Below are 23290 nucleotides of genomic sequence, written 5' to 3'. Positions count from 1 at the left end.
CGGGCGGGGCGGCAGAGGGGGCTGGGGGGAGCGCACCTGCGGCTCCGGGCACCGACGGGGAATCCGCGCTCCCCGCACCAGCGGGGGTGCGCGCATCCCTTCGCACCTGGGTGTCTCCACCTGTGTGCGTGAGTCTGCATCCCCTGCATCTTGGGGGTGTGTTGCCCATGCGTGTGCGTGGCTCTGCTTCATCCCTGACCCATGGGCACATGAGCACCGCCACACCTGCGTGTATTTTCACACCTGTGTGCACTCCTGCATTTGTGTGAGAATGCCCGCACATCGCCTGGTTCTTGTCTGTGCCTGGGCGCACATCCCGGCCTCTCGGAGCAGGGGGAATGCACACAAACACGCTCCCAACAACAGCACACACGCACCTCATGCGATGGAACACATCTCGCGCCTGCCTGCACACACCCCTTCATGCCTGTGCACCCCCTCCTCTCCACACCTCACACCTGTACGCACACACCCAGGCACACACTTCTGCACACACCCCTTGAACCTCCCTCCTGCCGGACTCCTGGGGCGCACAGACACACACGCACTTGGGTGTGCTCACACTGCACCCTTATTCAGCGGGGGTGCAGTGGGGTCCCCCACTCTCGCCGTCCACGCGTGCACAGCGCCAGCACCGTGGAACAGCCACGCTGTCCCTCAGCACAGCTGGGTGCGGCACTCGCACGGTTCTCTGGCAGGTACACAGCACATTCCCGCACAGATTCGCCCGTGGCGTTGGCAGAGGAGCGGTGCCGCCCCACCGGTGCCAGCGGCGCTGCCCCCACAGCGCTGCCGCTGCCAGCGACAGCGGCTCCGGCTCGGAGCGAGCTGGCTGCGAACGCGCCACAGACGGAGGCGATGGCAGAGCCCCGGGAGCGGGGTGGCACAGCCCTGGCCAGCTGCCTGGGCACCCAACGAGCGCTGAACGGATCGATTAACACGGCCCCGCGCTGCGCCCCAGAGGGTTATTAATTAGGCTCACTTGTAGGCAGTGAAGAAAGAGCCTGAATGAAAGCCATGTGCTCATGGCTTCAAAAAGGCAGGAAAACTTGTGGTGCACTCAACTGCTCACGATGCCAAACTCACAGAAAAAATCACCCTGTTCCTCTCCTAGAATCCTCAGAGGGACTCTGTCACAGAATTTGTTTTCCTCGACTCTCCCCATCCTGATTAGTGAGTTTTAAACCCAGAGAGTGCCAACTCCATCACTCTTCAGCTCACACTTCAGTCATTTTGGATCACCTCCCTCCTGGATGCCAGCAGAGCAGAAAGTGGCCACGTCCCTTCATCCCAGGTGGGTGTCCAAGCCCGTACAAGTTTGAAGAGAGACTTCCAAAACTTGCCATGATAAGGGAGAGCTGGAATGTCACAGAGGGGTGTCACTGACCAGCACTAAGGAGTGAAGAGCTGAAATTGCGGGATCAGACCCCTCCCCAGTGACAGGGGCTGTGATCAGAGAGCCACGCAGTGGGGACACGCTGGGGACAGCGTCGAGGTCAGTGCCCTTGAGAGGGGAGTGGTGAGGCGCTGGGGGTGGGCAGTGGCAGGGGAATGGCACCACCGAGCTGCTGGCCGAAGGACACAGAGGGTGCCTGGAGAAGCTGAGCGCGAGAGGAGCAGAGGGTCTGACCCGCGGGCGAGGGGACAGGCATCTTCTGGCACCCCAAAAGTGAAGGGATTTTGGCATCCTCCACCCTCAGCAGCCCGAACGCGGCACGGTGCCGGCGGCCCGGCCAGGACCAGCCCGTCCGTGCTGCCATCTAATGGCAGAAACGGCAGGACACGGGGAGGGATCGCCCGCCACGGCGGGGAATTTTCCATCACAAACGCAGGGCGACTGTGGGACCGATGGGACCTTTCCATTGTTGCGGCCCTGGGAAACAAAAGGATCTTATTTTAAAATCTTGTCCCCATTCCAGCACGTGGGGGGACCCGAGGAAGCAAAGGCTTCCCCAAAGCGCTGGATAAAGACATACACAGAAGGCTGCCAAGGCAGGAGCTGCTGGACACTGCCCAGCCCTAGCATAACTATGGGAAAGGGACACTGGGGTGGCTCTGGGAACACCCAGGGACAAAGCAATGAGGTAACCCACAAGAAAAACACAGCCTGGACCTGGGAGAAGATGGGTGAGAGCCAGTCCTGGCAGGTGCAGAGTCTGGATGCTGGGGTGAGAGGTGCTTTAACCCCATCGTGTCCACTCTCCCATCCCTATCCCCTCCTGCCTGAACCCAGGCCAAGCTCAGGCAGTCACTGCATTCACACCTATGGTTCCTACTCCATAGAGTACCATACCTGACTACACCTACAGTGCTCTGGTTTGTCAGAGAAATTGTTTATCAGGCAGCATCTAGTGGCATCTAGACCACATTTCCTCAGTGGGCTAACACTGCACACGTGGCAGCCCAGAGCAGCGTTTTCCCTGTATGTAGGAGCTGCTCTGCCTCCCCAGCCCTGCCCCACCAACAGGGCCAGGCAAGGACATCATATCCCAAAATGTGGCTCTGCCTGGGAGCAGCCACACCACAGCCACCACGCACAGCCCAGAAGGAGAAGAAAGGACGTGCTCCCTCAGGAGCATTTGGGACAAGCGGGTTTGGCTGCTCTGCAGCTCAGCCTTAGGCATGGGGAGGGTGTGGGAGGTGGCAGCAGTGGCACACGCTGGCAGCCTGTGCCATCAGGCTGGCCCCGTGGCACAGGGCAGTGGCACATGCTGGCAGCCTGTGCCTCACGCTGGCCCCGTGGCACAGGGCAGTGGCACACGCTGGCAGCCTGTGCCTCATGCTGGCCCCGTGGCACAGGGCACACGGCAGCGCTGGGCAGGGGAGCTGGCACACAGCAAAGCCTGGCTGTGCTCACCCTGCCGGTGCCTGGCAGATCCATGCCCTGTCACCCCTTGGGGACACTCCTGCTGCTGTCCAGCCAGACCTGGCTGCAGTTTGGGGCAGGCTGGGGAGCTGATGGGTTTCAGCTTTCCCCGGTGTAACTCCCTGCTGTGATCAAACCAGCCTTGCCTTTCCACAGGCTCCCTTGAAGGGGGTAACACAGCCCTCCTTGCAGCATCATTTCCAAGCCAACTTCCAGCTCTATCTTCTCCACTCTTACTGCAGCTGAGCCTGTGGGGCAGTGAGAGGAGGAGATGAGAGCTGAGAGAGGAGGCCAAGTCCAGCCTATGGGCTCAGCACTCACCAGCTAAAGGCCAGCCCAGGGCTAGGAATGAGCACAAACCCCCAGCACACCCTCCACACCCAACCCCTGAGCAAGGCTGCACAGAGCAGAGGCTTCCCAGGCACTGGGAGCAGCCCCGGGCTGTGCTCAGCACTGCTGCACAGGACACATCTGCCTGAGCCCTGCACGGGACATCCTCCCCTCTGGCTCCCTGTCCTGCCCTGGCACAGTGCAGCAGGGTGTGCAGGACAGGCAATGTCCCTTGTGGTACCATGGGGGAACAGGGTCCCTGTGCCACCCCTGCTGGACAGAGAGATGGCCAGTGAAGGCCTTGTTTGTCCCCGTGCCCAGCTGTGGAGCTGGAAAGCCTCACACCTGGCCCTTCCCATGCCACAGAAAACTGAGCCTCTGCCAGAGGTGTCTGGCTCCAGCCAGCACTGGGGACTATGCAGTGCTGGGGAGCTCTGGCCTCTACTTTGAGCCTGGAATGGATTTGGGTGGGAAAAACATGACATTTCCACCCACCCCAAGCACTGCCATCCGCCCTCCCACCCACCACTTCCACCAGCCAGGCTTGGACCCATCCCAGCCCCCCTGCTCACTGCCAGCACCTCCTGGCCACAAAAACAGCAGCCAAACCCCCTTGACTTGCCCCTCCAGGGACCCTGCCTGCCCTCCTGCAGGTGCAGTGCTGCCAGCAGGGCCACAGGGGGCTGACAGGAAAACAGCCGCATTCCTGCTGAATTTGGAAATTGGGACTTGGCGTTTTTCACATGTACAAATCCTTAAGACCCAGCCAGGCCAGAGATGGCCAAATCTTAAAACGCTGTAGCTCAAGACCAGGGCTAGGCTCAGAGCCTCTCTCCCTTGTTCTCAAACAGCAAATGATGAAAAGCCACTGCAAGATGTGCCGGGAATGCTCCAAGGAAATATACAGGAGCAGTGTCTCTTTCGAGCCTCCTCTGCCGCAGGCACAAAACAGCCAGGGCTGGAGCAGGGCTCTGGGGGGCTGCTCGGTGTCCCCAGGCTGTGCCACACCCCAGAGCAGCAGATCCTCCAGCACACAAGCCCCGAGCAGCCCCAGCAGGCACCAGTGGCTTTCTAAGGAGCTTTAATAGCGACAGAAGCGAGGGAGCCGCGCTCAGTCCCCGGCCGCGCACCGGGCTCCCTCTGCCGCCGGCCCGGAGCCCTGCCCCGGGAAGCTCTTCCAGCAGACGATGCCATGGCCGGGATGTGGGGCTGAGAGGCACCCGATGGTGCCTCGGGACCGCTGCCCTCCTCCAGGGGGCTTATGGTGGGAGCACAGAGAGGCAGGAGGTGCCAGCAACTCGCAGCCCCGTGGCTGCTGTTACTGAACTGAGCTGTGCTCGTGAAGGGGGCCAGGAACCCCTGTGAATGCCTTGTATCGGATATCACAGCCGTGGCACAGGGAAGGGAGGGCAGACAGGACTGGGTAGAGACTCATCCCCTCCTTCCTCCCAAAACTGAAACCAAAACGGCTCCTCCAACACCCCTCAGGCTTGTTTGAGCAGAGCTGGCCTCCAGAGCAGCCCCAGGCGGGAGCCAGGCTGGCGTCCCCAGCACCTCGTCCCTCACAGGGCCAGGTGACAGAGGCGCATGGGCTCCACGTTGTCCCCCCCGTCACTGAAGCAGGTGCTGAAGAAGGGGCAGTATCTCTCTGCAGAGACCTGGTGGAAGGTGAAGAGGTGGGACATGTCCCCAGCATCAAAGAAGGCGACGGTGCCCTCCTGGCAGTCCAGGAAGACGCCCACTTTGCGCGGGGGCTGGCGGGGAGCCAGGCGCACCCAGGGGCTGGCAGAGGCCCAGTACTCCGTCCTGTTCCGCAGGCGCAGCGTCCAGTAGCCGTTCTCTGGGCACAGCTTGACCCTGGCTGCCCGGTCCACAGCCTCAGCAGCCACCCCCAGGTCCCACTTGGTTTTGCTGCCCACCCAGACCTCCCAGTAGTGCCGGCCGCTGTGGAAGGCCTGCGAGCCCAGCACGTTGACGCACTGACGGAAGCGCCGAGGGCTGACGGGGACAGGCTGGGCTCGGCTCCTCTCTGTCACTGCTGTCAGATCCCTGGAGAGGACCAGGTTGGGGTGGGCTGACTCAGGGTCAAAGGTGAGCGGGGCAGGAGCTGCGGAGACATCAAACATGACATTTCACCAGCTGTACACTCCCTGTGCAGCCCTGGCCCCCAGGCCCGTCCCTCACGGCGATGTGCTCACCAGGGCAGATGGAGCGCAGCATCTGCCTCCAGAAGATGTACTGCAAGGGGCCACTGTGGCTGTCCCTGTAGTGCTGCAGGTCCAGGGCAGGCTGGGTCTCAACACGCACCGAGGGCCTGGGGCAGAGAGAGGCAGGCAGGGTCACTCCCTCTGCCAATGCCGGCAGGAAAAGCACGGGCAGGGCTGCAGGACAGTGCTGCACGTGACAGATTTGGTAAAGACAGGACACAAATGTCTCTGCTTGCTCTGCTCCAGTGCAGTGAGTGGCTCAGGGCAGAGCTGTCCCAGACAGAGCCAGCAGCACTGCTTGTGGAGCAGTGACTCCTGGCAAACCCACACCCAGCATACCCAGCAGGATTCCTGGCCGGGCCTGTGGAGTCAGGCTGCATCCCAGAGAGGGAGGGGACAGGGACACACTCCCCTATGGCAGTCCTGGCCCTCAACTACTCCCAGCCTCAGACAAACCTGCACCTCAGGGTCACTTTTGCAGCCTCATGAGTAGTAAGAAGCTGAGGAAGAGCAGGGGGAAGATGAAGCACCCCAAAGTCTGTTTCCTCTTCAGCATGCATGTCTCTTGCACCCATTCCAAACCACTGTCTCCTCTACGTGCTCTTCCAGCCATGCCAACATATAGGATGCTCCCTGGGAAGAGCATCCAGTGTGTGTGCTGGGGACCAGCCTGCACCTTGCACAGCACCAGCGACTTCCTGAGCACTTTGTGATGTTTTTAAAACTTGAGATAAGTGTGTCTCCCATGTGGTCCCAGCCAGGGACTAAGATAAGCTCCTGAAGAGGGAATCAGCTTCTTTCATGCCAGACACGTACCTGATATCCAGGCTCTCCACCTGCAGGGAGAAGCAGAGAGAATTAGCAGTCACTCTAATTCATGCTGCTGCACAAATAAGTTCCTTGTCCTGCCTCCTGCTGCCAAACAGCACAGAGAGAGGAAACCAAGCTACCAGTTCCAAGAGGAACTGTAGCCTGGGGAAAACTGTTTGGGCACTTGGTTGGAGAATGAGGAAGGCTCCCAACACCCACCAGATCTGATGTCACTGTATTCCTTGTGGCTAAAATCTCCAGACTCCAAAGGATTGGGTAGATAATCCAGAGGGATGGCAGTGAGAATGACTTTGGGGTACAGCCTAGTGCTGTCATTTAAGACTCCCCCATGCCAATTTGAGATCCTGAAATATCTCTCAGCCTCCTACCAGAGTCAGCAAAGCATCTCACCTCCAGCAGTGACACATCTTCCATCTTGCTCAGGGTCTGCTTGACGTGCTCGATGTCCCTCTGCAGCAATGCCACCCCCTCTTCCAGCTGGCCAATGTGCCTGTGCAGCTGGGCCAGTGACTGCTCCTCCTTCTCACCCAGCTCTGCCAGCACAGCCCTCTCCTCTTCCTCCAGGATCTGATGAAGGCGAGCAAACTCAGCCCGAATCTTGAAGTTCAGCTCCCCAGACACTTTCTGAGCAGAGGGAAGAGGCAGAAGGTGAGTCCAACAGCTAGCACACACAAGGATGGCTGTGCCTGTTACTCTGCTTACAGAGCCCTGGAAATTTGAGGTTTAGACATAGCAATGAGTTTTTGGATGGAGAACAGGACACAAGGACAGCCTTCAAGGCTGCAGAGCCAAAGGGGAAAAACCAACCAACACAAAAAACCAGCTCCACCAAAGGCGTGGTCACTGTAACTAGAAATCCCCACAAGCAGCCACAGCCCTCTCCCACACCACCAGGAATTTGCCTGTGGGCAAGACTGGAGCTCTTTAAATTCTGTGGAGCTGCAGACTCAGCTGATCAGGTTACTTTCCATTTATTTCACATCATTCCAGGCCCTGAGCAGAGCTGCTTGATGGGTAAGCTGCACAAACTAATCTCTGTCATTAAGGCTGATAAAATCCCATTCAGCTCTATCCACAGGTCACTTTTTTCCAGTTGTTTACTCGCCAACCTTGTTGTGTTCTCACTGCCTGTTTACAAGAGACAGCCAATGACTTTTTGTTTTCCTTAAATCTTTAAGCTTTTAATTTCCAACTGCAACCTTAGCCCTCATTACTTTCTTGAGGAGTGCTTCCTGAAGTGCACATCCCTTTCTCCTCACAGGAAACCCATCTCCCTCAGAGATGTGAATCTTCACAAGCCTCCTCTTGCTCTAGCAGGTGTTTGTGCTGACACACCAGATCCACAGAGGAGGTGCAGGGCCTCCCTGTTCACATCAGTGATTTGCTGCTTTGCTCTTGAGACACCTCTTGGCTCTTGCACAGCAACAGGAAAACACGTGCTTATGTGCTAATACTTCTTCATTAATCTCCAAGGTCTATTCCATATCTGGCAAGAGGACAGAGGTTTGAAATGGACCAGGCTGGGTGATCAGAGGCTCCAGTCAGAAGACAGGGTTTTTTTACCCTCTCAGTTTTATCTCATCTTTGAACTACTTCCATTTTCCTTTAACTCCCCTTCCCTGGTTTTAACGCTTTTATGCCACCCAAGAAAGCAGCACAGTCAGCCTGTGGCTGTTCTCACTTCACAGATCTGTACCAACAGGGAGCCTGGTCCCTCTCAAGCCCATGGAGAGCACTCAGGCTCCTCATGCACCTCAGAGCTTTGCAGTGAATCCCAACACTGTACTTGTGACAATGCCACCACTCTTGCAGTGCCAACCCTGCCAGTGACCCAGTTCCTTCAGCTCATCCCTTCTGACATGGGAGGATTTTAGAGCTGCCAGGAGTTAATGCTGTCCCAAAGAGGCACTGCAGGGCCAGAGCAGGCTGCCCACAGCTCTCACCCCTCACCATGTCTCATCTCTGCTGTACCAATGCACTTTGCAAACATTGCATTAATGAGTGCTGATGCTCCTCCCACAGAGCAGGCTGCCCACAGCTCTCACCCCTCACCATGTCTCACCTCTGCTGCACCAATGCACTTTTGCATTAATGAGTGCTGATGCTCCTCTCGAAACCTCTGCTGAATATCCAGCAGTGATGAGCTTGGGCCTTCATGCAAGGGAGTTTCTGTAGATCCCCACTGTTACTCATCTACATTTTTACAGGAAGCTGAGCTAGACCTCAGCTGAAGACACACATCCTCTGTGAGCACTGCCTGTCCCAGAAGCTGCTGAAGAGCAGCTCCCACAGCTGTTACCGTCAGGCTGCAGATGTCCTCCTGCACCACACGCTTCCTCTGCAGCAAGTTCTCCATCTCCTTCTGACGAGCTTGCAAAGCATCTTCCAGGTGCTTCTGCAGGAAGAAGGAAAAGAAGGCAAGGAGGCCATTTCAGTACTCTGCTCTGATTCAGGAGCAGTCCCAATCCCTACGGTCAGCATCAGAAGGAGAATACAGCAGGATCTCATATAAAGGCTGTAAGGAGAAGCAAGCACCTGATGCACAGCCTTGAGAATGAAGTATCTGTGCACGTGACGAATTCAGTTTATTTTTACGACTGGGAGCTCCAGCCTGGGATATCTGTTTGCACAAGCTTTAAATGCTGTGTATTGTGAAGGGACTGTCCCCTCAAGCAGAGCACCTGGCACAAGCAGCCCTCGCCCCCCTCTCACTTAGGGAACACGTCCTTAAATGAGAAATGACAAAGCTGTGGTTGGAATCAGGCACAGCAGTGAGGGAAACAATGGCAAAAGAAAAGTGTTCAAAAGACAGCTATACAGAAACAGGGAGAGCAAAGAGACCCAAACATCAGCAGACTTGGGTCAGAAAAGGCTTCACACTGGCAGAACCGCCTGTGGGAGGACAGGTGGTGGCCGCGCAGGGCTCGTGTGGCACCTGTCCCCTTCTCCCCGCCTGGCAGGAGGCACTCACCTGCATCTCCCGCTGGTGCTGCTGCGAGCCGCAGCGCCGCACCTTGTCCACCAGCCCCGCGAGCAGGTAGTGCGTGCGGACGGCGCGGCCGGGGCAGCGGCGGCGGCACTGCGGGCACGAGGGGCCGCGGCCGCAGCTGTCCCAGTACCGCTGGATGCAGCCCCTGCAGAAGTGGTGCATGCAGTCCAGCATGACGGGCTCGCTGAACAGCTCGCAGCAGATGGCACAGGTCAGCTCCTCCCGCAGGCTCCGCTCCTGGCTCCCGCCGGCCATCCCTGCGGGCACACGGCTGCCACCCTGAGCCTCCTGCCAACAACACAGCCCATCCCTCGGCACGGCCGAACCTCTGCCGGCCTGGGGCAGGGCTTGGCTGCCAGAGCTCGGCAGGGAGGCACAGGGCCTGTCCAGCTGCTAACCCCGGGTGTGTGCAGGGCTGGAAAGCCCCAAATTACCGAGCAGCCCTGGCCGAAGGTCACTCCCTTGGGAGTCACAGCTTTCAATTTCCCGTCACTTCAGCAAACCCGCTCAGTGCGTCTGACAGCCGTGTGTCCCACCGGGCCCAGAGCAGCGCTCCCCCGGCCCGAGGGCTGCCAGCACCCCGCGCATCCTCCGGGGCTCCGCGGCCGATGCGGCACCGCCGCTGCCGTGCGCGGCCCGCCCGGCTCCAGCCCCGCGGCGCGCACCGCCCGCTGCCGGGCACAGCCCCGGGCCCCGCCATCCCAGGGACCCCACCGTGCTGAAACGGCTTAGCTTAGCTTAGCTTAGTTTAGTTTAGTTTAGTTTAGTCAGATCCGGTCTAACCTAGTCTAGTCCAGTCCAGCTCTGTCCCGTCCTGTCCCGTCGCTCTCCTACCTCCGACACCCCCGAACTCGGGGCCTCCGCCGTGCCCCGCCCCTCCCGCGGACTGACGCCCGCTCTGACCAATCACGGCGCGGACACTCCGCGCGTCCGCCAGCTCATTGGGTGGGATTCCGCGGAGGGGGCGGGGCAGGGCCCCGGCTTGTGACGCGGTCACGTGCGAGCGCGCCCCGGGCCGGCTGCGGGGGCTGCACGCGCCGCCCGCGGGAAGGAGCGCGCGAGGCCGGAGTGCGCTGGAGCGGAGCGGAACGGAACGGAACGGAACGGAACGGAATGGAATGGAATGGAATGGAATGGAATGGAATGGACCGGACTGGGCCTTGCACTGCCCCTGCACTGTCCTGCACAGCTCCCGCCCCACTGCTGCGTTCAGTAAAGGGCACAGAAATGAGCTCCAGGCAAAGCCTGCCTCTCTCCCCTGCTCACGGTATCTGCAGAACACAGCTCTGGCCGACGCTTTGGGGTCATGGCTTTGGGTTACCTCAGAAATCACGAGGGCTGCGGGCTTGTTAGCAAAAGAAGGAAAGAAAGAAGTGTTTTCATCCTTGTGTGGTCACCTGATGCTGGCCCTGTGAGGCTGTGGGAAGTGGCAGACACTGGTGGACATGTGAGAAAAATCACAAGAACTTTCAATACTGGAAGTAAACGCAAATAAAACTGAGAGGGGACACAGGGACTCACAAGAGCTGCACAGACCGCCTGTCTCCTTCCTAACCACCATTAGAACCAGAGCATGCCCCCAAAAGGGTGATGTGCCAGGCTCTGTCCAGCTACTGCCCTTCTCCTGGTGCTCTGTTTGCTTGTTACAGCAGTGCAATTAGTGCAGAAAGTATTCCTGCCCATCTTCATTTGCTTGTCTGAGGGATTTTCCCAGGCTTTCTCTCACGCTGTGCTGTTTTGTCACTGGCATGTGGCCACAGCAGCCCTGCAGGCGTCGGCCTCTGCCTTGTCCCCAGCAGCCCCTCGGGCTGACACGCTCAGCCACAGCCCCATGCTGATGTTTGGACTTGGAACATTGCCTGCATGAGGAGCAATCAGTCCTGGGGGATGCTGGCCATGGGCAAGCGAGGTACATCCCTTGGCCTGTGGTTGGCCAAGCAAGTGACATCCATGGACACCAAGGTCAGGCCATGGCCAAACGGGCTGGCAGCTGCCACACAGTTACTGTGGGGGCTCAGGACTGCTCTCTGAGCAAGGTGGGCATTGGCTCCACCCTCCTGCTCCAGTGCCCATGGTGGCTCTGGGACAGGGATGCTCAGTCCCCACTGGGCACTGGGGGACAAGAACACATTGGGCAGGGATTATTTCCAGCAGGCTGAACCTGCTCCCACTGCTGCCCTTTTATCCTTTCTACTGCACAACATGGAGGAGTGCCCCGGGAACATCACTAGGATAATGACACTGGGATCCATGGATGCCTGGACAATCCCCTCTCAGCTGTGACTTCATGCAGCAAAACCTCAGTCCCATATCTCCATCTTTGTGCTTCCACGAGACTGGCTGTCACCCTGTGAACATGCCAGGGCTGAACTAGAGCAGTGCCAGTGCCAGCCCATCGCAGCAGGACCGCAGCTGGTGTTACCTCCCACCCTCCTGCCACGTGCCAGCAATCCTGAGAAACAGCTGGCTTTCAACTCATGGATTTTGGATGGGAGCTGAATCTTCTGCTTAGGTGCATCCTTTTGAGAGGGAAATGGCTTTGTCCTCCTGGCTTTTGCCACTGTTCCTCAAAGCCTCCTGGCTTTGCCACTTTTCCTCCAGGAGACATTATAAACTATGCACAGACACAGACAAGACTCCAGCACTGGACATACAGCCTAGGGTGAACCAGGATGCTGCTCCCTCACCTGTTGCAGTGCCGTGATCCCTTATTTGTGAGGCTCTGCAGACAGATAAAAGCATCAATAATTGCTTTTTAGCAGAGATCTGGGCTGTGTTGTGGAAGGTTATGCTCCCCCAGCAGCCCAAGCCAACAGTGCTGGGAGGTGTCCCTGTGGATCAGGATCTGTGGTCTGAGCTCATCTCTCCCTGTTATGGACAGCCTCCCAGGGGCACCTGTAGGCTCGTTGTTTGGAGAGTAGCTGGATAATTGAAGCTTCACCCTGAAACAGCAGAATTTGGGATAGATCAGCTGATGTCAGACTTCCCCATTAGCTCTGCTTTTAGTCCCAGCTGGAGCCTAGTCCTGGTCCCTCTGTGCAGTGGGAACAGCAGGAGCATTCCCCTGGCATGGCACCAGGCTGGGCAGTGCCAGCACATACCCTGCCCAGGACTGGGGCTATGGGATGCTGCTCTCCTGGAAGAGATGCTCTGGACCAGGGTGTGGAGCTGCCAGTTTGGGTTCAGGTGCTCAGGACATCCTTCAGCACCCAGCAGAGTCCTGGACCCCCTGATGTATAGGTCTTCCCAAATAACTCCCCTTGCTGCCAACAGAACCTGTCACTCACGTAAAATTGCTTATTTCCATCTTTGCAGGCTTGAGCTGCAAATGCAGATTTCGGAGCCAAAGGAGGAGTGGCACCATTTTACCATGCACTAATCCATCAATCCAAGAAGAAGGTTCTAATACAGATGGGGATGTCCTTGTCATGGCCATTTCACTTTCTGGGACATCAGCTACAAGTTGTGAGTGAAGACTCTAGCAGTGAGTGGCAGTCATTTCCCAGTGAACACATCTCCCTCCTGGGGATTGAAAACACACCCGAGCGTCCCCCGGTCTCAGATTCCTGTTTAAGTGCTCCTGGCATCTCCTTCCTTTCAGCACTCACTTCAGTTGGCAATGTAATGTTTTTCTTTCTTTTTTTAGCATATCCCTCTCGGGAGGCTCCAAGCTCTGGGCTGGGACCTGAGAACGCTGTGTTTGGAGAATTTGATTATGCACTGGGGAGGTGAAGGATAAGATGGATTGGGAAGGGTTTGGCTCAAAGCACATGGAATGGGTCCAAAGCTCTTCACCGTTCTCTGTTCCATGCTGTAAATATGTATTCTTGGAGATGGTGTCAGAGGAACTGTTTGGCCTTGCTGGAGGAGGGGGATGAAGTGGGAAGTGCAGTGGGTCTGGGAGCTTCCCTGGGGTGTCAGTGAAACACGAGGGGAAGGGGAAGCAACCTCTGATCCCAGTGTCAGTCCCTTGTGTCAGCTCTCCAGATGCAGGCAGGGAAATTCCACAGGGGACAAGAAGCTTTGCATTTTGATTTCCTTGTTTCACTTTGGTTTGAGTGCAAATACACTCAGAGGACTCTGATTCCTCTGGATTGGATCCTGCTCTCCTGGAGTCTCTCCTGGAGGATCCTGTGGCTCTCCCTGAGCAGTGCCCGGTGGTGGGGCAGGAGAGGGACAGAGGGGTAAATTGGGGTTGATCTCTTCCATGTGCTGACCTGGACAAGCCCCAGGTGAAGGACTCTGTTGGGGTGAGGATGGGGTGATTTGGAGCCAGCCCTTCCCACTGCCCTTGGCATCTCTGGTCAGGAAGGAGTGGGGTGCTGCTGGTCCAGGAGAAATCCCCAGCCTCCCCACGTCCCCAAAAGCAGGCTGCATCCCAGGAAGCTTTGCTTCTGTGGGCTCCTGCCAGCTCTTTGCACTGAGACCTGGAGGGAGAAGAAGTGAAAAGGGATTGCTGTAAACAGAAAGAAAAGAGTGAAAGAAGAAGGGAGGAGGTAAATCAAAGTAACAGCAGCATCACTGCTAATGGATATTACACTTCCCTCCGTGAGCTCCACTGCAGGGATGTGATTTAGAGGCCTCGGTTAGAAAGGTGAGCAGGAAATGAAGCAATGCTCTGAGATATGGTATCTTTGGATAAATAGTTGCAGGAGGAAGGTGACTAGAGGTGACCATTATTTGCCAATATTTTCTTCTCAGTCCCAAATGATATTGCTGTTTTGCTAAAGCCAAAGCCTTCAGGACTTTGGAGCCTCTGAAGTTGTCTGACTATGAAGTGGCAGCCATGGTTCAGGTAAAAGCCCTGTAAAGATGGTGTTGAGCAGATTCAAACCACCCTAAACACGCCATGAAAGGACCCAGGTGAAGTTAGGGTAGGAGTCTGAAGGTTTGTGTCATTTTTGCCCTCATGTATCCAGGAGAAGGGTTGGGGATCAGCATGGACAAATCCATTTCCTGCTACATGGAGGGAGGGAAACAAGGTCTGAAACAGGCAAAGGAGGATGAATATGGCCTAATCATAGTTTGTTTTGTTTTGTTTGTTTTTGTTTTTGTTTTTCCCCAGGGATGCTCAAATAACTCAATCCCAGGGGACCAGTTTCATGTGCTACTGAACTTCTCATCCCAGTTCCCCCTTCAGGACTCTTTATGTGAACAGTCATGAGCAGAGCTGTCAGGCAGTCTGTCCTGCCCTGTGAGATTCCCCATGCCACCCCTCTGGGCAGCCAAGAATCCATCATGTTTGCATTCCACCAGCATCCTTCAGCTCCCCACACCCAGGCGCCAAAACCAGGATATTTTTGCAAATATTAACATTTCTGGCTGCCACTTGTTTGCCTGTTTACTCTGAGCTGTGAAACCTCTCTGGTACTCCACACACAGCATGGGCTTGGCCAGAACAGCTTTGTCCTCTCATCCTTCCCTGTGATGGGTTGTGTCAGCCCCCAGCCACCCTGTGGTCACTGCGTGCAGGATGCCTGGAATGCTCTTCTCTTTCACTTGGATCTCTGGTTCAGGGTGCTGAGTGTTCATAGATGTGCTAAGCTGCCCCTTCAGAGCCTGAAGCATTTACAGGCTTTGATTTTTAATGATTTTTCTTTGATTTCTGACCTCAGCTCTCTATGGGAGGGGTGTGGGAAAGGTCTTCATGACCTCATGTTACAAAAATGGGCTGGGCAGGCTTGGCTGCTCAGGATGCTTGAGTCTTGTCCATTAGCATCCACATTCCAGGGTCAGAACACAGTAGCCATGAAATCCATGCCTGTGGTCACCCAGATTGCTTTCTCCTGGCTGGGCTGAGGCTGTTTGCTATATTCATTACTTGCATTAGAGACATCTGCAGAGCCCAATTCTCTCCCTGATGTCACATATGAAAGTCTTCAGTCTATTCAGTGGAAACAGAGAGAATTCATTTACCATCACACAGCTTTCAAAAGCCAAGGGAGGTTTCTGCAGAAAATTCCACAAGAACAGTGTTTCTCAGTGCAGCATTTCACACACGGCACAGGTTATTGGGCATAAATGTCCCCTGTTGCTATTCATTTCACACTTTGCTATCTGAGAAAGATGCAGATGTTCTCCAAAATCTCATTCATTTTGGAGAAACTCAGACTCCACACTGCCTGCAGCTGAGCAGCCTCAGCCTGGAGGCACCTCCTGTGCTCCCAAGAGGATTTAAAAGCAGCTCTTTACAACCTGGCTCTACTTCTCCCCCTTCCACTTTCTTACAGCCACACAGTGAAAGCTGGAGCCTGAGAATCAGAGTGGTCACCAGGAACAAAATGAAAGAAATTCAGTTGCTGTTGAGCAAAATAACCATTTCCCTTAAAGAAATAATTTAAATGGCTGTACCTTTGTTAAAAATTCTGAAAGATCCTCAAAAAGATTTTTCTTCTGGAGCTGTCACCATAACAACGAATGTTTGCAAAGGAGGCAGTGGGGAGGGAGCAGGGGGAGATGTGCCCTTTGTCAGCACAGAGTGCCCTGCCCAGCCACACAGCCGATGGCACAGGTGATGCCAAGGATGAGGGGCAGGTCAAACCAGCATAGTCCTGGGAATATTGCACAAAGCTGAGCTGCTCCCAGTGTCTGTGCTGGTGAGGTTGGGCAGCTCACTGGCACTCAAACCCTGTCAGAGCTGCCCTGAACTGTCCTGGGGCAGGGCTGCTGTGGGAGCCAGGCTGGAGGTGAGGCCAGGGGCAGGGGTGGCCTTCAGGAGGCTGCAGCTCCTGCCTCTGCTTTTGGCAGTGCAGTAAATACTGAAAGTGATGATCTTACCACAGGGATGAATTGATCTTTTACAAAGTCCTGCCTTTTGCTTCCCATCCAAAGCTCCCAACCTGATTTATTTGTAACAGGAGATGAGGAGGGTCCTTTCTACTCCTTTTTCAGTGCAATAAGCTGGGGTACTGCCTTGTCCAGGACAGTTGTCAAAGAGGGAATAACCCATCCTGGAGACACAGCACCAGGGCCCCTGCTACCTTTCCCTTTTCTCCAGCTACCTGGGCTGGCTGTGCTCCTCTGCTTTACTCTGCAAAATAACAATGCACACTCTCTGGTCCTGCCTCTCCTGCCCAGAGTGAAACCTGAGGGAGCATGGTTTTCCTCATGGGAAGCTGAGCTCTGTGAGCTGCACCATTCGAAGGCACTGAGTGCTCCCAGAGGTAATGCTGTGCAAAGCCATATTTCCCTTGATACCTCAAATATCTTAAATGCCTGGGGAGAAATAAGTCTCTTCTCTCTTCAGCACGAAATGGCTTTCAAAGTAGATTTGCAGGCTCCAGACTCACCTCCCTCGTGTCTGATGTGAGCTCTTCAGCGAAGGCTGAGAGGAAACTGCTCCTCGAATAATAAATTGCAGGCACGCGCTCCCCTGAGCAGTTGTTTGGAAAGTGTCCCATATGTCTTGTGCCAAATTTGCTGGCCAGGGAAGCTCAGTGGTATTAGCATGTTCCAGTTAATTAGGGCTGTGAGCCGTCCTTTTCATCGCCTGAAGAGCTGGGAGAAGGACAAACCCAGAGCACTGCCTTTATAAGGCTTTGTGCTTTCCAGCACGGTCTCTGCTCAGCTCCTGCGTGCTCTGCTCATACCCTGGGGACACAGCTCTTCCCCATGGGGCACTCGCTGTCATACCTATCTCTCAGTGTCAGACACTGGCTTGTGAGTCATGTTTCTGGGGAACACGGAGCCAAATGGATTTTCAGCCAAATCCCTGGGTTTAAATCAGGAGTGGGTCTGGCCCTCCTGTGCTCACACACTGCTGCCAGCCCAGCCCAGCACTGCTGAGCTGAGCAGGGCACGGGTGACCTGCTCCCTGGCCACAGCTGGTGTGGGTCCCCACAGGACCAGAAAAGATGGAACGAGGCAGTGAAGGGGCAAACATGATCCTGCAGCTGCCACGGTGCTGCTGAGACCTGGATCCCAGCTCCTGGATACCTGGTGCCTTTTGGCAACACCAAGCCCATAGAAGACAAGTCATGCTCTGAATTTTCCAGCCATTTGCATCACTTTCATTCTTGACACTTTGGAAGAGTTTAGGCTGGGGCTGCCATCAGCCCATCCAGCTCTGCCTGTTCTTATCACACAATCCAGCATTTATAGCACTGTTTGTCATCTCAGGAGTGACAGCCTGGGCAAAAATTTCTTTGTAGAACTGTGCAGGAGGAGTATTCAGTCTGGGAGAGCAAGACCCTGATGACAGAACACACTGCCTAAATGAGATGGGCAACTTAGAAAGAAATCCCATAGGGCAAAGTGGGAAAGCATCTGCCCCTGCTACACATCCAAGCACCAGGTCCTCTGCTCCAGGGGTGAGTTTGCCAGAGTGAGGCATTTTTATAACCTTTTTTATGTACAGAGAACTGAGATACATCAAATGATTTGCCCAAAGGCAGACAGGGAGTCTGTGAGAGATGGGGGAAACACGTTCCAACCCAAAATCTCATCCATGTTTCTGTTTTACCCAGACAACTGCTGGTCTACTTCATATCATATTTTTGCAATCCCGGCTCTGAAGAGCTTATCTGACTGCAATTATCCTCTTCTGCAGAAGCTGTTTTCTACCTGGCTCAGTACACAAACAACAAGCAACCCTCTAATAAATTAACAAAGCTTTGAGTGCAGTGACTTGCAGAAATGGCAGCTAAATGCAGGGGCCAGTTCTGGGCTCAGCAGTGCTGATGTCTGCCTGGAGTCCTTCTGTCCTGATGTGAGGATGATCAAGGGGATTTTGTGTTTCAGAGTGAGATCCAGGGGTGGGAAGGGGATGAAAGGGGTAAACCCTCCTAGGCATTAATTGTCTTAATCAAAGGAGCCCTGTGGGTTTGCCCCTAGTAGGGCAGGAGCTGAAGTGGGGTGATGTGTTTAGCAGGACAAATCCCATTAATCTTTTTCCATATGATCATCTCTTTCCTGACTCACTGACCCTCACCCTACGGACACACCCAGCATCCCTGACTTCTGCCTGCCCTGAAGGTGAGCAGAGCTGTGGCAGACCCAGGCCAGTCCCAGGCCAACCCGTGGTTCATCTCTCCTCCTGCTTCTCCAGTGCCTCTCACAGACACTATCAGTGTCAGACAGCTCAGATATTTTAGCCAAACTTTGTCCCTCATGGTGTCTCTGCTCCTTCACTAATTCCAGAAATGTTCACATGGGGACGAAAAGCTGTTACAAAACGAGAATCTGTTTTTAAATTCAGAGAAGGTACAGACAGCTTGCCATCCGCCCTCCCACCCCTGAGTCTCTTTGTGGCTAATTTAGTTCCCAAATGCATGACTCCCAAATCCACTGCATCCGTGAACTCTGGGGCTCGAATGGAAAAGGGGCTTTTGTGTTACCAAAACTTGCTGATACTTTGGAGCCTGCTCAGGAAAACACAAGCATGACACCTCAGGAAGGAGCAGTGGAAATATTTTGGTTACATGCAGGTGGAATTAAACAGATGTTTAAAAAATGAAAAGCTGCTTTTTAAAGTATGTCACTGTTGCTGTTCCAGATGAAGCAGGATGAACCAGAGCATCTGGAAGCCTTGGTAACAGTTTTCTTAGAGATTCCTCCCAGGGAGTGAACAGATAATCCACCTTCCTTGTGTGACAGAAGTTAAGCTACAGCAGATGGTTTACAGCTGCAAGGTGCTCAGACTGAGAACCTGCCGCTCACAGAGGCAGAGCAGATTACAGACCAAAAGACAGCTCTCTTCTCTGCCCCATTTCTCAGCCTTTTGACATCATTTTTGCTCCCTGGAGTACAAAATTCCTTGTTGTATTTCTCAGAAGCATGGGTGAGCAGTCTGGCTTTTGCCTAATAAAAGCCCAACCACTGGGAAAGGCTTCTGAGCTGCAAAGATCCTTTGGATGATCCCATCATGTCTGGAAGGACCCGAGGCTCCTGGGACACCTGTGCAGGTGTTTGTGGGTATCCAGCCTGTGTGTGAGAACACCCCAGGCTTGAGGTTACAACAGTGCATGCAGTGGGCCCTGGCACCTCTGCTCAGGGCTGCCCAGCCTTCCACACCCCAGGACAATGCAAGGCACCATCTTTGTATCCCCCCATCCTCTTCCTCCTTCAGAGTGTTGCTGGTTGGGGCTGGGAAGACCCTCAGCTGCTTTGGGATCTGTAAGCTGTGTGGGGAGGTTGTTTTCCACCTTGGTGTTCAGGCTGCTGCAGTTTGTGCCACGACTGCTCCTCTGAACCCACCAGGAGTGAGAGGGTCTGGCACTGCAGCCCCCAGGTGTCCCTTCCTGTGGGAGAGCCAAGGCTCTGCTGCACCTGCTCCTGGCTGTGGCTGGGGGAGATTAGGCAGACTGGCAGGCAGCCTGTGTCTGTGGCACTGTGAGGAGAGCCTGGAGCACCCAGGGACTCGGGACCAAACTCCAGACTGGTGGGTGCCATTTGGGATGGCATTCCAGGTGTGCTGAGAGCTCAACTGCACCTTTTTGCACTGCTCTGTCTGGTTGAAGAGCTGAGGTGATGTTTGGAGCACAGCAGGTTTTGGTGCTCCACTGGACCCCTTAGATGTGGGAAAGGACATCCTGGGGACTTGCACTGACTAATGCATGATTTAAGAGCTTGCATTTACTATCATCCAGCAAAGACCACGTGCCAAAAATGACTGGAATTCACCCCATGGTCCTGATGAAGGTTCACAGCTTCAGGCTGCACAAATTTCTCTCTTGTCAATCACTGCCTTCTCCCCAGGCATCTCATTTCAGCCCTGGGAAGAGAAGAGTGGGGAGTGGTAGCAAAGGAATCTGGGGAACAAGCAAGAAAAATCTCACACAGAAGAGAAAGGAGGAAAAAAAACAATCTTGAGCTGCAATCAACCATCCACTGCTGAGGACCCTGGAGAGGAGGAGTATCCATCCACTGGAACAGGGGGAGTAGAATGCTCCACTCACTGCTGCTCTTCGCCTCTCTGCAGCCACTGGAGACAGCAATGGCTCTCTCCAAGCAGTTTTGTCTTGTCCTACTTCCCTCCACTCCCAGCTTTCCTGAGCAGCTAAATCAACAGCCTTAGGGAAAATGGAAGGGGAGAAGACATGAAACTCCCACAAAAATCCAGTTAGCACAGCTGGTGGATTTCATGCCTAGTCCTTTCCTTCTGAAGGGGAGACAGAGAGAGAAGGGGGAAGATGGGACTTATGAGGACTCTTGTCCAAGTCTTCGGTTCAAGTGTCACTTTCTGTGTGATTTCAGGAATGTTCTCATTCCTCTTTTTCTGCTGAGCCATAAGAGTGTTTTATTTTTCCTGGTGTATTGTGAATTTTTGGCACAAAGGGGTGCTTAAAAAGCCTCCCTGTTTCCGTTCTCACAAAGAAAAGGAGAACAAAGTTCACTGTGGGGGTAAAGAGCAAGGCTGCAGGTACTCAAAGCCAAGGAGAGGTTCACTGTGGGGGTAAAGAGCAAGGCTTCTCTGATAAAATTCCAGCTGCAGGTACTCAAAGCCAAGGAGAAGTGTCCTTCCCCTCAGCTTGTGGGAGCATCTCCTAGCCCAGGTGAGCTGCAAATTCACACATTGCCTGAGTTGGAAATCCTATGCTGGGAATACACGACTTCTCCTTGAGGGCAAAATCTTTAAACAGGTGGGGCTTATCTGCACTTATCTGCTTCCCTGTGTTTAGAGTGCATTCCTGGCCTCCAGCAAGCTTGGATTTTGCACATTTGGACATGAGGATGCTGTTTTTCTGTCTCTCTCTCTTTTTTTACTTCAGGTGTGTGGACAATGCTGAGCATCTTAAAATTGAAAGTCACTCATGTGGTTTCCACATCCACAATGAATCTGGCTCTGGAGCCGACCAAGCCACTGCAAAGTGGTTCAAACTTTTCATCATTATTTCTGTTTGTGTCTCAGGAGTCCCTGAAGTCTCGACCCAAAGCTGCAGATTGCTCTGAGCACTGTGCAAGCACTGAGGCAGAGGAGGGTGGAGGGAGGCCTGTGAAAGCTCTGCTGAGCTGCAGGACCTGCAGACCTCTTGCTGCATGGGAGATCCCCTCTGGACATGACTGTGCCAGTCCCAATGAGTTCAAAGCTTGAGGAGATGGGACAGTGGAGTGAGGGCAGATAACACTTGCCCAGGTCCGTGGTATGGACGGGGAGCCTGCAGAGCTCCAGCTCCCAGCGCTTCTCCCGGGAGAGGAAACTGGATGTGGTGGAAAGGCTTCTCTCTGCTCGATGCAAGAAGCCCCTCAGTGGCTGAACACTGTATAAACAGCAGCAGCAGGCTCCCTCCCCCTTTCCATTGCTGTTTGTTAAACACACGCTCTCTGCCTTTCTCTCACTCAGGAGCGAAGACAGCATCCAGCTTCGTGAGACGGGGCTGTCAGTCACCCTGCCAGAGGGGCTCTCTGCTGCTCAGGGACGGCTTCCAAAGCTACTCCTGGCCATGAAACACTCTCCAGCAGCCCAGATCCTCACCTGACGTCCTCTCTCTTCCGAGGACAGTTGCAGAAAAGTGCTTTTCACTCCTTTGCCACAGGTTGACTTCCAGAGAGTGGAGAGGACCAAGCGCTCCGTCCTGGCCAGCGATGAGACAGTGACTGGAGGTGAGAGCTCGGTTCCTGCAGGAGGAGGAAGCTCTGGCCTTTGCAGGTGGGTCAAGGGGGGCTCACCTGAGCAGCAGGGATGAGAGGGGGCCAGGTCTTGTCCATGTCACATGGTTCAGGCAAAAAAGGTCCAAGCATCTGTGGGAAGATGGATCTGGATTTGGGGGCTGACAGCCCTGAGAGCTGGAATAGAAAAAGCAAATGAAATACGGACAGGAGAGTTTTGAAAGATCCCTGAGCAGAAGCAGGGAGTGTGGGAAGCAGGAAGCTGAGTGAGAGCAGTCAGGAGAGCAGGCTGCTCCAGGGTTCTGCAGAACCCGGGCACATCCAGCTCCAGAGGTGCAGGTGAGGGGCTGAGGTGCGTGGCTGCCTGAGAAATCCTGATGTCTCCTGCAGGCTGCCTCCTTGTGGCTTGGTACAAACCTCGTCAGCTCCTCTGTGCTGGGACTGCACACGCTGCTGCACTCAGCTCTCTGCCACAGATCAGAGAGGGACATGCAAAGGGGGATATGGGATACAGGAGGAAAAGCAGTGCTTGCTTTCTCTCAGCACCCATTGCATGTTAGTGCTTGAACAGAGAAATCCTCTTATAGTCCTGCTGCAGATGCATTTCACCTACAGAGTTTCTGGTCTGTCCCAAAGAAGGATACTGCATTTTCTCTATTTGTTCTGTCAGTGAATTGTTATTTCCCTCCGTTCCACTGTCCCATCTATCCCAGACTCCATAATTTTCAGGAGGTGACAGATTCCCCAGGTTAACCAGGATCCCTCCACCACGCTGTCTCTTCCTTTCTACAGCCCCAGCAACTGGTGTGTCTGTATCTCAGTGTCACCCATTGATCCCTATGTCCCAGCCAGCCTTGCTCTGCTCCCATGGCACATCCCACTACTGCCCTGCACTGCTCCCCCTGCTTTCTGTAGGATAAATTCCCATGATAAAGCATGTATGCCTGCCAAACAGATCTCTTCTCACCACCTCCTTTTTCATCCTGTCCAGAGCTGGGTGATTACAGCATCCTCATTGCCTTGTCCCCTTCATAGTCTTCCATGGCTCCAGCTAGGCTGGGACATGAAAATATTTAGTGTAAGGAACCACAAGAACTGCCTGGTGTATCTCCTCATCCTTGCACTTTGTCTCCCAGTGCCAGTTCTACGCTGGGGTCCCCCAGGAGCAGTTCTGGGTAGCAATGAGTGTCTGATGCCATGAGGTTTCTGCAGCAGTGGCCCTCAGTTGGATAGATAACTTAGAGAGCTGCAGCAGATGGTGGGCTGGTCAGAGGGTCTTCCCTTTTGCTGGAGTATCATAGCAAGGCAATTACCCCTTCACTGGAGATAGAAGGAGCTGGGATAATTTCTGTCTGTTCTTTGGCTTCAGGAAATCATCCAGAGCTGCTGTTTGTCCTGAAACCTGCCCATTGCAGAGAGAAGATAAAATTTGTTCCCCTCCATCAGTCACACATATTTTCATGCAGTTCCTGAGATCTATGTTCAGGTTTTATGCTGAGAGGCAGCACCTCTCTGGTGGTG

At 54.6% G+C, this 23290-nt stretch overlaps 1 protein-coding gene across 3 annotated transcripts; it reads right to left on the bottom strand.

Annotated features, from left to right (window-relative positions):
* Positions 1-4096: 4096 nt before the first annotated feature.
* LOC121332316 (zinc-binding protein A33-like) lies at positions 4097-10087 on the bottom strand. Of its 3 annotated transcripts, none has more exons than XM_041397677.1 (7): positions 10058-10087; positions 9206-9480; positions 8534-8629; positions 6625-6858; positions 6220-6239; positions 5395-5510; positions 4097-5303 (listed from the first exon to the last, which is right to left on the bottom strand). In XM_041397677.1, exons 2-7 carry the CDS (start codon positions 9476-9478, stop codon positions 4759-4761), a joined length of 1284 nt encoding a protein of 427 aa, XP_041253611.1. In that variant the 5' UTR covers positions 9479-9480; positions 10058-10087; the 3' UTR covers positions 4097-4758. The 3 variants fall into 3 exon arrangements, with proteins under 3 accessions (XP_041253611.1, XP_041253610.1, XP_041253608.1); XM_041397676.1 differs by having other exon boundaries at positions 10007-10081; XM_041397674.1 differs by lacking the exon at positions 10058-10087 and adding an exon at positions 10007-10048 and having other exon boundaries at positions 9206-9511.
* Positions 10088-23290: the final 13203 nt, after the last annotated feature.

Source organism: Onychostruthus taczanowskii, unplaced genomic scaffold (assembly GCF_017590055.1).
Source record: "Onychostruthus taczanowskii isolate IOZ18803 unplaced genomic scaffold, ASM1759005v1 scaffold14, whole genome shotgun sequence".
Lineage (NCBI taxonomy): Eukaryota > Metazoa > Chordata > Aves > Passeriformes > Passeridae > Onychostruthus > Onychostruthus taczanowskii.
This window is presented reverse-complemented; position numbering and strand designations above follow the sequence as displayed.